General features: G+C 35.0%; 1 protein-coding gene across 1 annotated transcript; it reads right to left on the bottom strand.

Annotated features, from left to right (window-relative positions):
* Window positions 1-962: 962 nt before the first annotated feature.
* LOC125671246 (replication protein A 32 kDa subunit-A-like) lies at window positions 963-15,182 on the bottom strand. The gene is made up of 8 exons (XM_048906791.2): window positions 15,073-15,182; window positions 13,919-13,998; window positions 10,743-10,847; window positions 10,498-10,611; window positions 9,661-9,852; window positions 9,294-9,395; window positions 3,139-3,233; window positions 963-3,003 (listed from the first exon to the last, which is right to left on the bottom strand). Exons 1-8 carry the CDS (start codon window positions 15,086-15,088, stop codon window positions 2,922-2,924), a joined length of 786 nt encoding a protein of 261 aa, XP_048762748.2. The 5' UTR covers window positions 15,089-15,182; the 3' UTR covers window positions 963-2,921.
* Between the last annotated feature and the right edge of the window lie 8,563 nt (window positions 15,183-23,745).

The raw sequence follows: 23,745 nt of genomic DNA, 5'->3' as shown, positions 1-23,745 counted from the left end.
AACCAATTTTTACGAAATTTTGATAATGCTGGTTGATAACAGGTATAATGTGGGCTAATTGATAAAAAAAAAGTTATTAATACTGCAACATACTTATTATATAATTTTTATTTGTTACCAAGATATATTATTTGAAGAATCAACAATCAAATAATATAAGATTGAACCTATAATTCTAGAAGGGTGGAATTACCTTAAGTGAAGTTGAAGATTTATATGTACATTTCAATAGAGTAATAAAGTCTGTTGCACTTGCGCAGGCGAACTGTTCCTATATTTGTGTGTTTGATTTTAGTTTATAAATAATTTATGTTCGTCTAAAATAATGAATTTGAACATTAAGATAATTTCTTCCACATGGTATGAATTACTTATTTTGGATTGTACAAAGATTATATACTCAATATTATTCATCTTTAACTAGACAGATATAATTTAGCTCTTATCAAAATGATCTTTGAATCTCTGAAATACCCTGGGGCTAATGAAATCTCAAATTAGACAGACAGAATAAACTGCTTCAAACACCATAGCTTAGATCATCATTCCCATGAGACAATTTCTTTATCTGTTGGCAAAGATTTATCAAGCACATCACAGTACAGATTGAGAAACGGATATTGAAATAAATATTTTATCTTGAAGGCACGTTCAGGTGAACATAATATTCTATTTTTCCTAAGTTGTTGGATCCCAGCCAATGGGAAATCACAGAAGTATTCAATAATATAATAAACTTCACTATTTGTTGTGTGACCTCTCTGTTAAATATATAAACGCAGAATCTTAAGATACTGGCCATTAATAATGATAAGTCACATGAGAATGGAGCTACCTTAAGTTATGAGCCGTACATGAAGCGGGACAGATGACAGGCAGATCACCATACCATACTATTCATTTAACTTCAATACAAACTTGATTCATTTTTTTACCACTTAAAAAATAACAATCACCACACATTTGCTTTGATCTTTACTTTTTCAAAAAAAGTTTTCATTACAAATTAAAATTGTGATGAAGATTTGTGGGTCTCAAGTGCTTCATACAAACATCTGTGTAAATGAAAATAGAAAATATTGATATGACACTACTGTTATTGAAAACAAAAAATAATGTAAATACACTGTTTGAACTTAAGGCCAGATGATATAAACAAATTTTTCTACCTTTAGCACTGAAGAGTTCCCATGGTAAAAAAATACTTTGGTTGGTTTTGGTTTTCTCATTTATAGTTGTTTGGAACTCTTCTGTGTTTTAAGAGCAGGAAAGAGGGTCAGTAAACACTGTAAACAATTGTGATGCCAGAATCATTCAGGAAAAAATCAGGAAAAATTATTAGTAAAAATCGTCATCAAAGGCTACAGAATGCTAAGAAAGGTTATGCATTATCCCTTGGACGTAAGATAGTGAATGTTGATGCCAATAACAACGTGGTGATCGAGGAGAAGTTGGATGAATCAAGAAAAAATTGTTCGTCTGGTGATAATTCACAAGAATGCCTAGGAAATGAAGAAACGTATCCATCTGATGCATCAGAGAGTGAGGAATCGAAAGAAGAGAATGAGAAGATGATTTGTTGGAGACGAGTTGTGGAACTTGGAATTCTAGTGGTCGATTTGGAAAAAGGTTGTGCTGCGTGTGGTAGACCACTAGATTAAACAACGCATAAGACATTGTGAGGACGAAAAACGGTATGGACTTGGATAGACATTGCTATATATAAGATGTCAGCAGGAAGCATGCAGTTATCTTTCTCCTGTTTCTACTGGGAAACGTGACATAATGCAGAAATTAATGTAAAATGGCACATCAAAGAGATCCTGAATTAGGCATTTATTTATTTTTTTCAGAGATGAATAGCAAAGGAAAACCAAGAGTGACAAAAAAAAACCAAAAAACAAACAGTAAAATCATAAATGCCATTGTAAATTATTTTCAGAAGTTGTAAAATTTTACTCTTATATTATGGGAGATAACTCTTCTTTGTCTTGAGAAAATCAGCCAATGTGATATTTACAATTTTGCTTCTACTCAGAAAATTCACCCTGTATGGTATATGATTTTTAAGTTTATATTACACTTCAAACATTAAGTCAACATATTATGAAGTTTATTTTAATTTGTAAACCTTTACTGAGGGTGCAATGTCCATATATGTAATTTTATTGAAGCAGCAATTGATATTTTCCAAGTGTAAAATTTGTAATGCATTAATATTTTACATGTTATGTTGTAAATCTAATATCAGTACACTCTGTTCTTCCTGACAACCATTTTTTGAGGTATAAAAAAGTTAAACAGATGAAGAATAAACTAATTTACCATGATAACTATTGTTTTGTACTTTTTTTTGAAATATGGAAAATATTTCACTCTCCAAGTCAAAGGGGAAAAGAATTCAAGGAATTATCCACTATTATAAAAGAATGACATCATATAGTCTCTTCGAAAGAAAAAATTTGTTTGTATCATCTGCCCTTAATATAGGGTTAACTGGTTTGTCTAGTTCGTTTTTTCATAATGATAGACAGTGTATCAGTGTGTTGCAATGAATGTGTTGTTATCTAGAACTTTAATTATTGCTCCTCCATCATATCAAAAAGTAAACCACAGATTCCAAAAAAATAAGTTTTTGTTTCATGTCCAAGAAAACATGAACAATCAGAGAGATAACAATTAACTCCCAGAGTCGATACTAGAGAGCCCTGGCTTCTTTACATGTGTGTATAATAACAGTTATACTGACTGTACCAAGTTTCTACTATACAACATAATTACCTTCCCACAATGTACATTTTACCACTCTAGTACTTAATGCATTAAAACCATGTTTCAGATTAACGATACATTCTGTAAACAGGAAAGCTGAATGCTGGTTCAGTTCTAGTTTCTGTAACACAACAATTTCTCTTCAGATTTCAACTGTCAGTTGCCTTGTAATGGTCTTCGTCTATTGTGGAGTAAATGTGACCTTCACTGCTCAAAAATTCTACTGCCTCCCTGGAATAAAAATTTGAAAAAGATTTCCTTGAGGCTGAAAATGAAGGTACTGAAAAGTGCTCTGTGTCTCATGTCTCTGTAAAACTTGTTTCACTCTGGTGAAATTCAAGCTAATAATCAGATAATAAAACTGACCTAACAGATCTTTCAGGAACACCTCCCAACTGCTTACAAACATTTTCAATACTGGCACCTTCGTCTGACATATTGCTCTGAATGATGGAGTGGACCTGTACCGAGAAACAAACATTATAGGCAATTCAATTTCAGAAGGAAACAATTCTCAATGAATACTCTATTTTGACTAGGATATTAAATACAGTTTGTATTTCTCCAGGGTTCGAAATTACCTCATCTCCGTATTAAAGTCCGAGACTAGTAAATAACGTGTCGAACTAGTGAACTCTCTATAGCACTAGTCCGTACGGATTAGTGAAAATCCTGAAATCAATCTTGAATTGGTAAAGATTTTAGCAAGATTTGTCCGAGTCTCTTAGATGTTTGAACTAATGGCCGATTATCTGCATGGGCAAGTGTTTGCATGATTATGACATCCTGATCTTCCAAACACATGGAGTGCGTTTGAGACCGACGTTCTTCGAACGAGCACAAATTGTCAAATTCCTGCCAATTCCGAATGCCGAGTACACATCATGAGAACGGATTCGAGGTGCAAGAATTGCAAGTAGTGTGGTCTGAGAACATGCACGTTTGTGCGCACATGTTCTTGTCATTCGCGACTCTAACACAGTAGTTCGTAACACTATAGCTCATGACTTGGTCAATCAAGTGAATTTTATTGACTTTATTGATAAAATTTCGAACTCCTGTGACTCTAAAAACTGAGCACAAAAACAACGGGAACGTTGATCTCGAACGCACTTATGGACGTTAATAAAAGGATAAGTCGGCGGTTAATATTGTATGCTTCTGAAGATCTTGAATGCGAAAAAAAATATGGTGGTCTTTTTCTTCTCTAGGTGTCAGAAACTGAATTGTTTGCAACTGTGTTGTGTTTGGTTTCATTAAATACTACTGAATAAAATGAAGATCATTTAATACGATGTACTGGACGGACTAGTGAAATGCTTTGCGGACTAGTGAACATCAACAGTGACTAGTCCGTATGGACTAGTGCTTGAGAAAGTTAATTTCGAACCCTGTTCTCTAAAGTCATGTACACATATGTACAATACTGCAATGTACAAACGTTTGTTTAAGTTAAGAATGACAATATTCAAGACATCTCAGATTGTTACTCCAAACAATCAGGACTCCATGCTTTCCAATATGGAATATTGTTCCCGACTAAAGAAGCACAGCTATTGCAATGAACAAAATCCAAAACAATTAAAAACAGAAGAACTAGGATGGATTTCATTTGTCAACATGCTCAATTAAGTATACTCTGCACGCACCCTATCAGTAAAGCATGTGCCAGGATGACCCCTTTTAAAGGATTAAATGCGCCATTTTAAAAACCCGAGAATCAATGAAGCAAGGGTACAGGCTAGTGATTCCTGAGTGTACAGCAGCAATAATCACAATTATATAATTGTAGTGGTGCATTAACCAGATAAATGGGTGGAGCTAGCAGTAACATTTAAATAAATCATTGAACAGTCAGAGTAAATCTCTCAAGGGTGAAATTTTAATTTGAAATCAATACTCACCGAGAGTATCTTTGTTCAAAACAATAAAATTTGAATTTCTGGCCAAAAACTTTAATGATTAGTTTCTGAATCATGAAAGTTACACATACATGTACATCAATTCTATGCACATTTTGAAAAGGGGAATAACTCAATTTTAATACAGATTCTGAAGTGTTTTATGAAATCAAAAGTTCATTTTTGATAAAATCATTATTCTATGTTTAAACCTTTATAGACAAGTGTTTAAAACAGCATTGTTCACTCTTTATTGCGAGTAATTTGACATCAATGTGCATCAGCAATCCAAGTATGAAGTCTTGTGAGGTAAAATGTACCTATTGCACAAGATGTGTACCTATTGCACAAGAAGTGCGAGACCTGTTCCCAGCTACCTGTTGCGAGACCGACCTATAGGAGTAACATAGAATCCCCCTCCTTCACCAAAGAAGGGCATATATATTTAGCTAATGCCAATTTTTGTACAAAAAATTACAAATTTTGCTACAAAACAGTGAAAATGGTGCAGTGACAACCCTGTTGATTATAACACCTATCTTTAATTTTGTTAAGATGTCAATTTCAAAAGTAAGAAACGGAACAAACCTTTGAAACTTTTAATGTACAATTCAAATTTAAAGATATGACTGTTACAGTAACATCAGACCAGAATTCAGTCAAAGGTGTTCAAAAATGTCAACAATGAAATTCCATTTGGACCAGTAAATTCCTTTCATATGTTAGCCCAGATGACCCATAAAATTTTCTGATGCGACAAGAAATATAATGGGGATCAGCATGACAAAATACATTTTGATGTGAAGACCAGAATAAAATATGATGGTATGGTCAAAATAGTTTAAATGCACAAAAGGAACCAATAGGTAAACATATTAGGTAAACATCTGAGACAAGTTACAGACAAGTTAGGTGTATGTTAAACACTACACAAATTCCCACAGGCTGCTGCTGTCTGTCAACATATGCAGAACATCAAGAAATTGTGCATTACTTACATTCATGTACATTTAACTTAACTTATAAGCAATACGTTGGCATACTATGAAAATTCTAAACATGCAAAAAAAATTGTTTTGTATTCAGTGTACAATGTGTACCAATGAATTTCCGTGTTCTCATAACTTGTTAAAGGCTTATTCCCAACACATTCAATATGCGTCAGCATGTGTGCTTATTTTTCATGCGCTGGTTTACGTCGATGCTATGCAGCGTTGTACAACAACCGATGAAGACTGAGACAGAAAGAGAAGAATTGTTTGCTTAGAAAGACAAACATAAATGAGAAGGCTGAAAATGAAACTCTAAGACTTGTTGGAAACACTGTGAATCAATCAGATGTTGATAGAATCATAGGGGCTAAGCCCGTTTTGGGCCCGAACTCTGTGATACCATAAATATAGAATGGGGTCTAACTCTGACACAGATAAACAAGAGGCCCATGGGCCACATCGCTCACCTGAGTCACCTTGGTCCATATCAGAAGATTTTCCATATCTATTTGCATGTAAAACCGTAGTCCCTATTATGGCCCCAAACCTACCCCTGGAGGCCATGGTTTTTGCAAACTTGAATCTACACTATGTCAGAAAGCTTTCATGTAAATGTAAACTTCTTTGGCCCAATGGTTCTTGAGAAGAAGATTTTTAAAGATTTTTCCTATATATTTGTATGTAAAACTTTGATCCCCTATTGTGGCCCCATCCGACCCCCGGGGGCCATGATCTTAACAATTTATAATCTGCACTATATCAGGAAGCTTTCATATAAATCTCAGCTTTTCTGGCTCAGTGGTTCTTGAGAAGAAGATTTTAAAAGATTTTTCCTATAAATTTGTATGTAAAACTTTGATGCCCCCCTTGAGGCCCCATCCAATCCCCGGGGTCCATGATTTTAACAAACTTGAATCTGCACTATATCAACAACAACAACAAAAACGGGAAAAAAAACCTTTGACCCCCTATTGTGGCCCCATCCGATCCCCGGGGGCCATGATTTTAACAATTTAGAATCTGTACTATATCAGGAAGCTTTCATATAAATCTCAGCTTTTCTGGCTCAGTGGTTCTTGGGAAGAAGATTTTTAAAGATTTTTCCTATATATTTGTATGTAAAATTTTGAACCCCTATTGTGGCCCGATCCGACCCCCAGGGGCCATGATTTTAACAATTTAGAATCTGTACTATTTCAGAAAGCTTTCATATAAATCTCAGCTTTTCTAGCTCAGTGGTTCTTAGGAAGAAGATTTTTAAAGATTTTTCCTATATATTTGTATGTAAAACTTTGACCCCCTATTGTGGCCCCATCCTATCCCCGGGGGCCATGATTTGAACAAACTTGAATCTGCACTATGTCAGGAAGTTTTCATGTAAAAATCAGCTTTTCTGACTCAGTGGTTCTTGAGAAGAAGATTTTTAAAGATATTTCCTATATATTTGTATGTAAAACTTTGATCCCCTATTGTGGCCCCATCCACACCCCGGGGCCCATGATTTGAACAAACTTGAATCTGCATTATGTCAGGAAGCTTTCATGTAAATCTCAGCTTTTCTGGCTTAGTGGTTCTTGAGAAGAAGATTTTTAAAGTTTTTCCCTATATATTTGTGTGTAAAACTTTGATCCACCCCTTGGGGCCCCATCTTATCCCCGGGGGCCATGATTTGAACAAACTTGAATCTGCACTATGTCAGAAAGTTTTCATGTAAAAATCAGCTTTTCTGGCTTAGTGGTTCTTGAGAAGAAGATTTTTAAAGATTTTTCCTATATATTTGTATGTAAAACTTTGATCCCCTATTGTGGTCCCATCCAACCCCCGGGGTCCATGATTTGAACAAATTTGAATCTGCATTATGTCAGGAAGCTTTCATGTAAATCTCAGCTTTTCTGGCTTAGTGGTTCTTGAGAAGAAGATTTTTAAAGTTTTTCCCTATATATTTGTATGTAAAACTTTGATCCCCCCTTGTGGCCCCATCCTACCACCGGGGGCCATGATTTGAACAAACTTTGAATCTGCAATATGTCAGGAAGCTTTCAGGTAAATTTCAGCTCTTCTGGCCCAGTGGTTCTTGAGAAGAAGATTTTTAAATGACCCCACCCTATTTTTGCATTTTTGTGATTATCTCCCCTTTGAAAGGGACATGGCCCTTCATTTGAACAAACTTGAAAGCCCTTCACCCAAGGATGCTTTTGGTAAAGTTAGGTTGAAATTGGCCCAGTGGTTCTGGAGAAGAAGTCGAAAATGTGAAAAGTTTACGGACAGACAGACAGACGGACGCCGGACAAATTGTGATCAGAATAGCTCACTTGAACCTTCGGTTCAGGTGAGCTAAAAACTAACCACTCGCTTCAAATGCCTAAAAAATTCTTAAACTAGGTAAGCTATGCGTAATTTGTCGTTTTCCTTGCATAGATTAATGTTTTAACTACTTGCATGCCAAATTTCAAGTCACTGGTTCTTAAAATAACAAAGATATACGTCATCGTTCTCTCGATTTCACTTGTTTATTTTTACTAGGACATTTACCGGTCCAGGTCACGGAGTCGTTTCTCGCCTATGACAGCAGCGAAATTCAGACTAGTATGGAAGATTTCGGACCTGTCAATTAAAATTTCACATCAATTATACGCTATTTACTTCCGCATAATTTAATAATGTTCTTCGTGTAGATGTTACATGACTTATTTTTCCTCAGCAGCATCAACTGTTTCAACTGTGGACAAGATCTGCCATTTTAATGAATACACTAAATACCGGAAATGTCTAAAACTTTAAAGAAGGGGGAAATGGGTAATAATAATCTAAATGAAATAGAATAAACAAAAACAAAAAATTAAAAAAAGCCAAGAAATAATGTTCAATTTCCTTCTCTAAGTGCAATATCACAAGAATAATGTTTTGATCAGTTTTAAGGTATTTGAGATTTTAAGTCTATTGGGTATTTAGTGCGTTCATTAAAACGGCAGCTCTTGTCAACAGTTGATGCTGCTGAGGAAAAATAAGTCGTGTAACATCTACACGAAGAACATTATTAAATTTTGAGGAAGTAAGTAGCATATAATTGATGTGAAATTTTAATTGACAGGTCCGAAATCTTCCATACTAGTCTGAATTTCGCTGCTGTCATAGGCGAGAAACGACTCCGTGACCTGGACCGGTAAATGTCCTAGTAAAAATAAACAAGTGAAATCGAGAGAACGATGACGTATATCTTTGTTATTTTAAGAACCAGTGACTTGAAATTTGGCATGCAAGTAGTTAAAACATTAATCTATGCAAGGAAAACGACAAATTACGCATAGCTTACCTAGTTTGAGATTTTTTAGGCATTCGAAGCAAGTGGTTAGTTTTTTTTATCTGTGTCGGAGTTAGACCCCTTTCTATATTTATGGTATCACAGAGTTCAGGCCCAAAACAGGCTTAGCCACTGTGGATAGAGTTATTTATGACACTGAACCTGTTTTGCCGTGATATATATATAAACAATTGAAATTAATTTGGACTGACAAATGTCTGCTTGGGGGTACATGACATTTAACTCTCTTGACCATTTTCAGAATATTTGAACAAATATAATCTAGCAGTATCTATATGTTCTGGTTCATCAGGATTTACAACATACCTGGTTTTGGACCTGGTTCAAACCACTAACCATGCCACTATCCTGATTGCTATAGATGTCGTCTGCTGCCGTTTTGTTCATGGGGGCTCCTGAAGACATACTCTACCAAATACCAAAAACTAACTGTATATTACATGTAATAAATTATATCCTCTTGCATACAACTTTAAATTATAAAATGAATTTGTATTCATGGATTTTCCTGTTACTAGTTTTAAACAAAATACAATGAATGTCGCATGCCTAAAAAATAACATCAAATGAATCTTGCATTGTTGCAAAAACAAACTAAAATTCATTGCTATAGTTATGAGTTTGTTTTTATACACTCTCTGGAAGATTCAAACACACACAAACTCGCATTTACCTGTTTCGATAATGCCAGATGGCTGTGGGTGACCTCTAGCATGTGATAGGTCACTTCATTCATGTCCATAACTGGTACCATTTTAAAAGCTGTAACATTTCTCTTTCCTCCAAATGATCTGACTGTTCCATACACTCTAACATACGTGTTTTCTCTCAATGCTGCTATCCTCTCCGTCTCAGGGACACTTTCCTAAATAAACCAAAATCTTTACATTTTGTCATTATTATACGATAGTAATTTCATACTTGATCAATTTTATTAAACTTTAAGGTTAAATGGAATTTCTTTCTTGTAATTGTGAATTTTCCTCTCCAATTAGTGAATATCAATTTTTATCTCTATCTTCGATATACCTCAACTCCAAATGAAATACATATTAGAGGGAAGTTTTCCGTATATACACAAAGGGAACCCGATTTTGCCCAGATTTAAATTCACCCAAAAGATGTTCCTTGCTACTTTAAATTGAATGATTGAATATTGTTTAATGTCCCTCTCGAGAATCTTTCACTCATATGGAGATGTCACCACTGCCGGTGAAGGGCTGCAAAATTTAAGCCTATGATCAGCGCTTACGGCCTTTTAGCAGGGAGAGGTCTTTATCGTGCCACACTTGCTGTGACACGGGACCTCAGTTTTTGCGGTGTCATCCGAAGGACTTCCCCATTTAGTCGCCTCTTACGACAAGCAAGGGGTACTGAGGACCTATTCTAACCTGGATCCCCACGGGATTGCTACTTTAAAGAAATGAATGAATTTATATTAAGTTTTAAAATTATCTACTGACAATATTGACGAAATAAAACAACAACAAAATTTCCTCAGTATACTTACATCATTATCAACAAACTGTTTAACTTCAAGAGGCGGTCCTGTCATGTCATCCACCTCATAATCTATTCTTGTTGGTGACTCCTTTACAGCAATGATTAGCCCTACAATGGTGATCTGAAAGAGAGAGCATTCATTGTTCAGATCTTGTGTGTGCACCAGATTAACCTTGAAACACTTTTAAAATCTGGCACCAAGTCTGTTGATAAAATGTCAACCCAATGAAAATCTATAAATTCTGTTCATACCTGTGATAACTCTATCTCTCCCGAGTAGAATTTGTCATCGTTCTGGTTTGCACTCAAAATCTCAGCTGTTGTGCATGGCAGTATGTTCTGTGCCCGGTTGCGACTCTAAAAACCAGCACGCCAATAAATTAGTGAGAATTGTTTTAATTCTATTCAACTTCCAGTGTCTTGTTTTCTTATATAACTAGTACAAATAAACGATCAGGGTTGTCACTAGAAATTATTGAAGAAGAGTCCCGGACTCATGGTTTATAAAGAGCTTGAGTCCCATGAAACTTCGATGAGTCCCGTGAGTATTTGACGAGTCTTTTATAAGACAATTAAAATGAAAGCAGTACACAACATATCAATTTTGAAATTCATTTTTAATCATTTGCGACTTGGCCTCGGACGACTAATTGTCCACGCCAACAGAATTACTTCCCCGAATCTCCTATCATCACAACAACCCTATTCAATATCCAACAGCATTTTAATCAAATTATTATTGTGATGAAATAGATGCATACTAGTTTTGTTTGCCGATGATCTGTAAAACCTACCAAAGCTTACAAACTATGCAACTTTCGATTCCAATAAAATGGCTACCAGAAGACAAACTTGTTTCCCAAATGAATTGTCTGCGTCTAGGACGCAGATTCTTGCATTAGTGACAACCCTGAATGGTACCATTCCCAATGCAAAATACTATAGATTTTCCCCCAATTTTGAGGCTAAAGAATGCCCATTTACAAACTGCTAAGTCTTGGTTTATTCTTTAAAATATGTTAATTCAGTACCGATTTCAAAACAAATATCATTTGTTGACATGAAATAAAATTCCAAATTCATTCTATTTTAATGTTATTTTTTCCCAAGTCAATGGGTATCGGTACTAATCCCATACAGTAGAAAAAAACCTTTTAAAAATTTGTCAACAGTGATTTCCGAAGGTCCGTCAGACATTGGCAAATGTCCGGTAATTTTTGTTATGGTCCGATCAATATCAGTTGTTGGCCGGACCAAGTGTCCGATGATTTTTCCCCCATTGAAATACATGATTAGATAAATTTTCAATTTTTGGCAGCATGTCTCAAAATTTATTTCGTTTTTTAGTCATTGCAAACAGAAAACATGTTTACGTTTAACTCCAATATATATCAAACTTGCAATATCTTCAATTCCCCCGAGAGGGTGATAATACAATTGAGTAATGTCCAGTGAAATTACAGAGGTCTTTGAAGCGTTTGAATTAGGTAATAAAAAACAAGTAAATAAAGCATTTAAACTGATCAAGAAGTACTTGAACAACATGGACACTTTTGATTTGAGTTACGCGTTTTTAAAAAACGTATATTTCATAACACTGGTGTTGAACACGGGTTGGAAAAGTGTACTCTACTGACGAATCTGAAGTAAAATGCTTGGGCTAATAAAGTACGTCGCCGATGCCATTCTGGGCCAGAAATTCAAATTTACATGAAAGCTTTCTGACATTTTGTTAAAATCATGGCCCCCAGGGGTAGGGTAGGGCGACAATAGGGGACCAAAGGTTAACATGGGAATGTTTAGGGGACATCTTTAAAAATCTTCTTTTCAAGAACCACTGGCCAGAAATTTACATGAAATATTAAGCTTCCTGATATAGTGTAAATTCAAGTTTGTCAAAACCATGGCCCTATGGGTAGGATGGGGCCACAATAAGGGATTAATTTGCAGATAAAATTTTGGTCTGGTAAAATGTGATTTGGTCCAGTAATAACTCAACCATTACTGGACCAAATGTCCAGTAAGTACCAGAAGACCTTGGGAAGCACTGTGTCAATTTTCATCACTTGAAAAGAGACATAAAGGATGTGTTTCCATGACAACATTAGGGAATTTGTGGATGATGTTAAAAGATAGATATGTATGGATTTTGAACATTTAATATGTTGATTTACCAATTCTAATATCAAAGTTAAATAAAAATTGCTGCTGTAATAGTTCAGGGGCATCTTTAAAGTGTGTTTTTCAACTTTTTAGCACTGAGAATGAGTCCCCGAAGTGGTCAAAATCTACTTAAATGGTTACCATGGCAACCATGCATCACGGCAACAAAATATGTTTGATTTCTGTCATTTTGTGGGGTACTTTCTTTAACCTGTAAGTTTTATCAAAATCTGACACTATGTGTGCCGCACCCCTTCAGATTTTATTTGGTCGTTACAGAGAATTGCTCTTAAGGTGGGTCCTTAGTCCTGGATTTTTGGGGTTTAGGTAGCATTTTTTTGTTTGGAATCAATAAATCAATATTCTGAGTAATGAAAAAGGCAAAACAGTTAAGGATTTTCATGTACCCCTATGTAGATGTTTATGAAATTCATTGGAAACAGTTTTTTGTTGTTATTTTAAAATAAAGCAACAAAATATTTTTTTTAAATTGCATTTATTTATCAAGAAACATGTCAATAACTAAAACACGTGTCATTTTCAATATGTTCATCATATGTGCAAAATTATTGAATTAGCGTTATTCTCCAAAATGTTAAAAAACAAATGCGGACATATTTTCCTTATAGCATGGTTTACACATATTTTTTTCTGTTTATTTCAGTAGATGTACATCTGTTAGTTATTTATGGGAAAAAAATTCATAACTTTCCTTAATAATTTCAAATCTATAGCTTCCAGAGTATGTATACCCTAATAAAAAACAGAAGCCTGGCACCATACAGCTGAACTATTCAAATTCACTCATGGGTTAAAATTTTATGTAATTTCATGAAAAGACACAGATAATGATTCCTTATCACCTTAGTAAAATGTTTGTGAAAAATAAAGGAAATCTATCGCATAATGGACTTGAAAAATAATTTAATGAAAACAGAGTTATTGTCCTTGGATTCAATATTTTGAAACATATCATTGATTATTTATATATAACTAAGACTTATGAAATATGTTATGGCAAATAAATTTTTTTACAATCACTATTGAAAAAGACTCCAACAAAATTTATGTTCTAGTCATTAAATCATTGACTTTGCAAAATCTTATGACGTCACAGGAGTGTGGAACTACGTTAACATCCTGAATTTCAAATCAAATAAACTAAAGTATGTGCGCAATCAATTTCACGCAATACTACTACTTATTTTTTTTTCATTTTTCGGGGGGGGGGGGGGGGGGGGGGAGGAATTGCTTTTTCATTATACCTTCCGGTCTCCCTGTGTGCCTTGTGGTGTCCCAAATCCTCCAGGAGAAGAAAAACCTCCCTGTCCTTGGTCTTGATAACCTGATATAAAAATTTAACTCTGTTAGGGCTCTTCTAAAGTCAAACTAACATGGTTCTCTAAACAAAAGTTCATCTCAAAACATTTTAACACAATACTGTGAAAGGCAAAGATAAAGAACAGTGATCAATCTTATAACTCCTATAGGCAATACAAAATAGAGAGTTGGGCAAACATGGACCCCTCAATATATATCATACATGAAAATGTCTGTCTTGTCACAAAGTTGAAAGCCTACAAATAAACCCACCAAATGGTTCAAACCTAATGTTTGCATATCATTAGGGAGAACAACACAAATCTTCAAAAGAAATAATAGAACAATTTTCAAAGTGCTTCAAGATGAAAACAATTCTTGAAATTGAGTAACCAAACACCAATTGATGGCATGATTTTGAAGCAACAATTGAGCTGATTGGGGTAAAAATGTAAATTGAAAGTAGCTATTTTCTACTTTCATTTTTGGGGGTTTTGCTTGTCCCTTCTTGTAGACAAATTAAACACTGGTTTGGCCTTCAAAGTTAAAGACATGATCAACTCAAGATCTTTACCCCCTGGAAGATATTTTCACCTATCAGTTTCAGGAGGTCTGCGGCACCAGATGTAGATCTAACTGGAAGGGGGGAAATGCGACAAACCAGTCGAGATTCGGACTCGGGACCCCAGAATATCTAGTCAGGTGCTCTACTAACTGACGAATCTAGCCACCGGCGAACGAACTGATATAAAAGATACACCAAACCAGTCGAGCCGATCGAGGGACTTTTCTTGCTAATGAATTGAAGGCACACATTTATTCAGTTAAAGATACACAATGTAGTGTCGCTATCAACAAAGACGAACCAGTCCCCAAATCCACAGAGTTTTGACAAAATCTGAGCAAACCTGTGAATATACTATAGGCCCTATAGCCTACAGACACAAGCTGGTTCAGACTGTCAAAACCCTGTGCCCGCGTCGAGGAATCTTAGCCTGGTGGTTGGTACGGAAGAGTGAAAGCTCAACAGGCTTAATTTAGGATGGATGTAAAGAAATAAAGTAGAAAGTAGCTCTCTATTAGATAATTATACATATACCTCCCTGATTCCACATTTTCTTTCCTTTCTCTTTCTGTTGTAGGCCGACTTCTCTCTCGTGGCTCCTTGTTTTACTTGAGATGGCGCGAAACAAACAAATCTGTAATAACTAAACCAAACCCGTACGGTTTCCGGAAAAGATACACTGTATTACAGTATACCGAGATATCTATAAAGGGCATTGAATACTCAACTGGACGTTATGTTGTCAATATATTACACGAAATTCTGATGATTATTTCCTTTAAAGAAAGCATTTTCATTTAATACTTCTATTATCAAAAAGATCTTTTCTTATAGTGCTGAGGATTATATTGGATATTCTACATTGGATAAAAGTAGATAATTATTAGTCCTGTAGCACCGCCCCTAGCTGCCCATTGCATTTTACTATGATTCACTTTCAAAGAACCTATGTTACATGCATGTATGTATGCTTATTTAATTAGGCGAACAATATTAGAACTGTTTGATGTTACACTGAGAGGGATATAATAACACAGAATCTTACACATGTGCCTCATATTTGGAATCTGTAATTATATTATATGATATAAAATGTTTGCAGTCCTTACAAATAATATAAACATTGTACAAGTATACTTTACTAGTATATAAAGTGTACAGTATGTGGTTGTATATGCTGCTTTGGGTAGCGGTGGATATTTCACAGGAATTAATTCTTTCCTTATGAGCTTTTACTTCAGTTGAAAAAAAAGATCGGTAAAGTTGGCTACTAGTAACCAGCTACTAGTAACTGGCTACTTAAAAAGAGAAAAGTTGGCTACTAGTAGCCAGCTACTTGAACCAGGAAAAGTTAGCTACTAGTAGCCAGTTACTAGTAGCCAGCTACTAAAGGTAAGAAAAGTTAGCTACTCGCAGCCAGCTACTACAAAATATAAAAGTTATAATTACTAATAGCTCGCTACCAGATAAAGGTTAATGAGTTTGAAAATTATTAGCTATCAGATTTATTTCTAAAGAGGACGAGGAGTCGTATGAAATTTCATGCTCAATTATCCCCAATTACATAACGTTGCAATGCAAAATACGAATACACTTTTTCAACTGAGTGTTTACTTTAAAAGTGATACGGATTGAATTCAGACCTTCAATCATTTGATATACCATCCATTTTGAGATATCTGCTACTTTTACAATTTGATTCGAGTTACCCTGAAATTTCAACATAAGTGTGAATACCGTAAGAAACTTTATGTTTGTATTAGATATCTGACGAATTTACGACTATACATATGGCAAGAAGTGATAGATGGTGTTTTGGTACGCCACAAATTTTCAGATATCGCTCTTTAGGAAATCAGTTACTTATACATTTTGATTACCGGTAAAATGAAATTTCAAGATCTGTGTGAATACCATAAGGAACTCCGTGTTTATATCATATATTTAACTAACTTACATAATACGTATGGCGAGTAGTGATATTTGGGGTATCGTGATATGTCATCAATTCTCAGATATCACGCTTAAGGAAGTCAGCTACATATACCTTTTGATGGCAGGTAAACTGAAATTTCAAGTTTTTCGCAAATATCTTAAGGAACTCTGAGTTCATATTAGATATCTGACTAATATACAATTATCAAAGTGAAGAAGAGTGATATTAGGTATCTTGACATGCCATAAATTTCCAGATATCACGCTTGAGGAAGTCAGCTACTTATACCTTTTGATTCCTGGTATCCTGAAATTTCAAGTTTTTCAAAAAATCTTAAAGAACTCTGCATTTGTATTAGATATCTGACAACTATCTACGTGAAGAAGTATGGTATTAGGTATCTTGATATGCCAACAATTTTCAGATATCACCCTTAAGGAAGTCAGCTACTTATACCTTTTGATTCCAGGTAACCTGAAATTTCAAATTTTTCATAAATATCTTAAAGAACTTCTTGTTTGTATTAGATATCTGACTAATATACAATTATCAAAGTGAAGAAGAGTGATATTAGGTATCTTGACATGCCATAAGTTTCCAGATATCACGCTTAAGGAAGTCAGCTACTTATACCTTTTGATTCTTGGTATCCTGAAATTTCAAGTTTTTCAAAAAATCTTAAAGAACTCTGCATTTGTATTAGATATCTGACAACTATCTACGTGAAGACGTATTGTATTAGGTACCTTGATATGCCAACAATTTCAGATATAACCCTTAAGGAAGTCAGCTACTTATACCTTTTGATTCCAGGTAACCTGAAATTTCAAGTTTTTCATAAATATCTTAAAGAACTCTGTGTTTGTATTAGATATCTGACTAGTTTACAACTATCCATGTGAAGTGGAGTGGTACTAGGTATCTTGATATGCCATCAATTTTCAGATATCACGCTTTAAGGAAGTCAGCTACTTATACATTTTGATTGCAGGTAACCTGAAATTTCAAGTTTTTCATAAATATCTTAAAGAATTCTGTATTTGTATTAGATATCTGACTAATTTACAACTATCTACGTGAAGAAGTATGATATTAGGTATCTTGATATGCCAAGAATTTTCAGATATTACCCTTAAGGAAGTCAGCTACTTATACCTTTTGATTGCAGGTAGCCTGAAAATTAAAGTTTTTAGAAAATATTTTAAGGAACTCCGGCTTTGTTTTAAATATCTGGTTAATTTACCAATGCACATATGACAAAATCTGATATTAGGTATCTTGATATGCCATCAATTTTTAGATATCACCCTTAAGGAAGTCAGCTACTTATACCTTTTGATTTTAAGTAACCTGAAATTTCAAGTTTGTCATAAATATCTTAAAGAACTCCTTGTTTGTATTAGATATCTGACTAACTTACAACTATCCACATAAAGAAGAGTGATATTACGTACCTTGATATACAATTAATTTTCAGATATCACCCTTAAGGAAGTCAGCTACTTATACTTTTTGATTCTAAGTAACCTGAAATTTGAAGTTTTCCGTAAATATCTTGAGGAACTCTGCATTTATATGAGATATCTGACTAACTTACAACCATCTACGTGAAGAGGAGTGATATTAGGTATCTTGATACCTATTATCATACCTCTTCACGTGGATAGTAGTTTACTAGTCAGATATCTAACAGAAACACAGAGTTCCTTAAGCTATATAAAAAACACATTAAATTTCAGGATGTCTGGAATAAAAAGCTATCAGTAGCTGATTTCATCGAACATGATATCTGAAAATTGATTGCATATCAAGACACTTCATATAAAGCCCTGTAATATCGGCAAAGATAAATTAGTCAGATATCTAACATATCTATTTGAAAATTGATGGCATATCAAGATACCTAGTACCACTCCACTTCACATGGATAGTTGTAAACTAGTCAGATATCTAATACAAACACAGAGTTCTTTAAGATATTTATGAAAAACTTAAAATTTCAGGATACCAGAAATCAAAAGGTATAAGTAGCTGACTTCCTTAAGCGTGATATCTGGAAACTTATGGCATGTCAAGATACCTAATATAAGTCTTCTTCACTTTGATAATTATAAATTAGTCATATCTAATACAAACAAGGAGCTCGTTAAAATATTGGTAGAAAACTTGAAATTTCATGTTACTTGCAATCAAAAGGTATAAGTAGCTGACTTTCTTAGGGGTGATATCTGAAAATTGATGGCATATCAAGATACCTAATACCACTCCACTTCACATGGATAGTTGTAAATTAGTCAGATATCTAATACAAATGCAGAGTTCTTTAAGATATTTATGAAAAACTTGAAATTTCAGGTTACCTGGAATCAAAAGGTATAAGTAGCTGACTTCCTTAAGGGTGATATCTGAAAATTGTTGGCATATCAAGATACCTAATACCATACTTCTTCACGTAGATAGTTGTCAGATATCTAATACAAATGCAGAGTTCTTTAAGATTTTTTGAAATTTCAGGATACCAGGAATCAAAAGGTATAAGTAGCTGACTTCCTCAAGCGTGATATCTGGAAATTTATGGCATGTCAAGATACCTAATATCACTCTTCTTCACTTTGATAATTGTATATTAGTCAGATATCTAATATGAACTCAGAGTTCCTTAAGATATTTGCGAAAAACTTGAAATATCAGTTTACCTGCCATCAAAAGGTATATGTAGCTGACTTCCTTAAGCGTGATATCTGAGAATTGATGACATATCACGATACCCCAAATATCACTACTCGCCATACGTATTATGTAAGTTAGTTAAATATATGATATAAACACGGAGTTCCTTATGGTATTCACACAGATCTTGAAATTTCATTTTACCGGTAATCAAAATGTATAAGTAACTGATTTCCTAAAGAGCGATATCTGAAAATTTGTGGCGTACCAAAACACCATCTATCACTTCTTGCCATATGTATAGTCGTAAATTCGTCAGATATCTAATACAAACATAAAGTTTCTTACGGTATTCACACTTATGTTGAAATTTCAGGGTAACTCGAATCAAATTGTAAAAGTAGCAGATATCTCAAAATGGATGGTATATCAAATGATTGAAGGTCTGAATTCAATCCGTATCACTTTTAAAGTAAACACTCAGTTGAAAAAGTGTATTCGTATTTTGCATTGCAACGTTATGTAATTGGGGATAATTGAGCATGAAATTTCATACGACTCCTCGTCCTCTTTAGAAATAAATCTGATAGCTAATAATTTTCAAACTCATTAACCTTTATCTGGTAGCGAGCTATTAGTAATTATAACTTTTATATTTTGTAGTAGCTGGCTACGAGTAGCTAACTTTTCTTACCTTTAGTAGCTGGCTACTAGTAACTGGCTACTAGTAGCTAACTTTTCCTGGTTCAAGTAGCTGGCTACTAGTAGCCAACTTTTCTCTTTTTAAGTAGCCAGTTACTAGTAGCTGGTTACTAGTAGCCAACTTTACCGATCTTGAAAAAAAATCTTTTCTTGTGGCTTTCAATTCGTCATTTTAAAACTACATCGACGACGTTTTATCTATTAACATTTTCCACTTTTTAATGACGATTCGATGTAATATATAATATCCCTGTGAACTCGAAATAAAAACCACCGCAGCATCTTACACACCTGCTTCATATTTGGATATTTTCTTGAACATAGACGCTTAAAATCATAACGTCAAACTAACAGCTCAACTTTATGATTTCAGATTCCTACTAGGCCATTCTTTACAGACTGATTTTGACTACGTATTTCTCCGTTACCAGATCAATATTAGGGGATCACGGCGGGTGTTACCGGTTAACAGGCGATGTTTACTCCTCTTAGGCATCTAATCCCACCGCTAGTGGTTTTAGAACTCCGTGTTTACTTTACTGTTAAGTTTGTATTGTTTATAGGATTTGTGAGATAGATCACTGTTCGTTATCTTCACTTTTCCATACACACTGCACTGAATCTTTCAAAATTTATTTTCCTTCCCCAAACATATATTACTGGTAGCATGGGGTAAATGCTTTTATCCAGTTACATGTACATATTTTCTACAGACAAGACGCTATTGTGTTTCGTTGTAAATCTGGAGGTTTGGCATTGGAATGGTGTTATTTAATTTCCCAATCTACATTCTTGGTTTGTTTTAAATACACATATCAAACAGTAATTTGAATTACCCCCCCCCCCCCCCCCCAGTCATAGGTCAATTATAGAACACCAAATTAACATAAAGGCACATATTTGAAGATATCATTAATTAAATTCTTATGTGCAATAATTCAATCGATACGCGCATCAAATCAATTAGTTGCTCTCATCGACTGGATTGATGAACGCATCCATTGAATTATTGTGCGCAATTTAATTTATTTGATTCTCGCATTAACTGAATAATTGCGGGCAATATTTGATTTGATGCAAGCAGTAATTGAATTACTGCGTTCGATAATTGACATGATGCGCGCATTAACTGAAATATTACTCGCATTAGTTGAATTAATGCGCGTATCAAATTATATAAAAGTATTGCTCTCATAAACTGAATTGATGCGCGCATCAGTTGATTTCCTGAAGAGAGATATCTGAAAATTGGTGGCGTATCAAGGCACCCTATATCACTTCTTGTCATATATAGTCGTAAATTCGTCAGACATCTAACACAAACACAAAGTTCCTTATGGTATTCACACAAATGTTGAAATTTCAGGGTAACTCGAATCAAACTGTAAACGTAGCTGATATCTCAAAATGGACGGTGTAGCAAATGAATGAAGGTCTGAATTCAATCCGAATCATTTTCAAAGTAAACACTCAGCTAGAAAAGTTTATTCGTATTTTGCATTGCAAAGTGATGTAATTGGGGAAAACTGAGCATGAAATTTCATATGACTCCTCGTCATCTTTAGAAATAAACCTGATAAGTAATAATTTCCAAACTCAGTAACCTTTATCTGGTAGCTGGCTATCAGTAATTATAGCTTTTATATTTTGTAGTAGCTGGCTACGAGTAGCTAACTTTTCTTACTTTTAGTAGCTGGCTACTAGTAGCTAACTTTTCCTGGTTTAAGTATCTGGCTACTAGTAGCCAACTTTTCTTTTTTTTTAAGTAGCCAGTTACTAGTACAGTAGCTGGTTACTTGTAGCCAACTTTACCGATCTTTCGCTTCATTACATCGAGGTTCACGTGTAAACGAGTATATAACGTAAAAATATTTTTACGATTATTAAATGGTGTTTCGGTTATGATTTGAAATGATTTGATGAATATAAATTGATTTCATCGAATAAAAATGATTTTGGTTTGCAGGACTAGCATACGGACGGACGTTTTATACAGATATGCCAGTCTTTCCCTTGAGAGTCAGGGTGGGGTTATAATCATTGATCATGCGTACATGTGATTGGATGTTTGAGAATTGGCACTTTAGCTTCCTGAGAATCAGCAGTCTCTTTCGAGAATGCAAATCGCTAAATCTGAAATGGTGATACTTTTTGATACCATTCAATTACGCGACAGACACAGGTAAGCTAACATATAAAATAAGATATTTGTTCTGCCCTGTATATCAAAATTGCGATATTCAAATGTACATGCAGTTTTAGATAGTTATTAGTTCACAGTAATTTTGTGCTATGAGAATTTCAATATATGGAATATTTTAACGAAAACTTTTAAAAACAAGGTTAAAATGTTTACTACTGTCATTAATATTACCAGTGCGGTTATATGTATGAAGGGAACATCCCTTTCCCCATATTCGTTTAGGGCATAATCAAGTATACTTATCAACGCATTCGGTTCATTTGTTAAACATCCATCCTTTCCTATAATACATGTAGTCAATGTATTTTAAAATACAACAAAAATGCCCCCTCCCCCTCTCTCTCTCTCTCTCTCTCTCAAAAAACAAAAACTTAGATGTTACAGAAAGTATACCTATCGTTTAATCTTCGTCAAACAAAAAGTTCAAATGCATAGCAGTACTGTCGATCCTCACACCAAATAAGCTGAAGAAAGAAGGTTGGGCCCATTTGTCTAGCATGAAAAGGGAGTCGGAAATGCTGCGCAAAATCAAACGTGTAGTGGACTGTTCTAACTGACCAACCCGCCAATTCCCCATTTCTTCAGCTGCGTCCTGTATACTTTTACGTGTAGTGGACTGTTCTAACTGACCACCCTGCCAATTCCCCATTTCTTCAGCTGCGTCCTGTATGCTTTTACGTGTAGTGGACTGTTCTAGCTGACCACCCTGCCAATTCCCCATTTCTTCAGCTGCGTCCTGTATGCTTTTACGTGTAGTGGGCTGTTCTAACTGACCACCCTGTCAATTCTCCATTTCCTCAGCTGCGTCCTGTGTGCTTTTACGTGTAGTGGACTGTTCTAACTGACCACCCTGCCAATTCCCCATTTCCTCAGCTGCGCCCTGTGTGCTTTTACGTGTAGTGGGCTGTTCTAACTGACCACCCTGCCAATTCCCCATTTCCTCAGCTGCGCCCTGTATGCTTTTACGTGTAGTGGACTGTTCTAACTGACCACCCTGTCAATTCCTCATTTCCTCGGCTGCGCCCTGTATACTTTTACGTGTAGTGGGCTGTTCTAACTGACGCCCTGTATGATTTTCCCAACAAAGCCTCGCCTGTTTTAATGGTTGTAGGTGGTCCTAAAAATCTTTAATTTCTCTTCATTTTTCTTCTTCCATTCTGGCATCTGTTATTTTCTTGCGGAGACACCCACACCTCTGGCATACATCGTCTCGTGGACTACTGATCCGTATGTGTGGTACACATTTCATCCAAACATCTTCAAAGGACGATACCCTTAGAGCCCTGATGTTGGACTCTTGATAATATTCATAGTACTTTTCGTGAATGGCCCGCTTCGTATCTAATGCTGGTAAACAGATGGACGTGATGTCACCACTGCTACAGGGAGCTGTAGGCCGGGGAATTCTGCATTTTTTTAAATAGTACTTCACAGTATTTTCAATTTCAACAAACTTTAGGGCGTGAGCTGGTTTTCGGTTTTATTTCCACGAGCACGCGGCGTTAAACCATTCTTGTTAATATGGATAATGACATTCTATATTACTGAGTTAGTTCTCTGTTCTGTGAAAATTGTCATAAGCACCATTTCTCATGGGCGCAATCGTATAACAAACTGTGGCTTCCATAAGCGATACGTACCGCGTGCACTGTTAAACAAAGTGCAATAGTTGAGTGTTACAACATGACGGCGAAAC

Source organism: Ostrea edulis, chromosome 4, assembly GCF_947568905.1.
Source record: "Ostrea edulis chromosome 4, xbOstEdul1.1, whole genome shotgun sequence".
NCBI lineage: Eukaryota > Metazoa > Mollusca > Bivalvia > Ostreida > Ostreidae > Ostrea > Ostrea edulis.
This window is presented reverse-complemented; position numbering and strand designations above follow the sequence as displayed.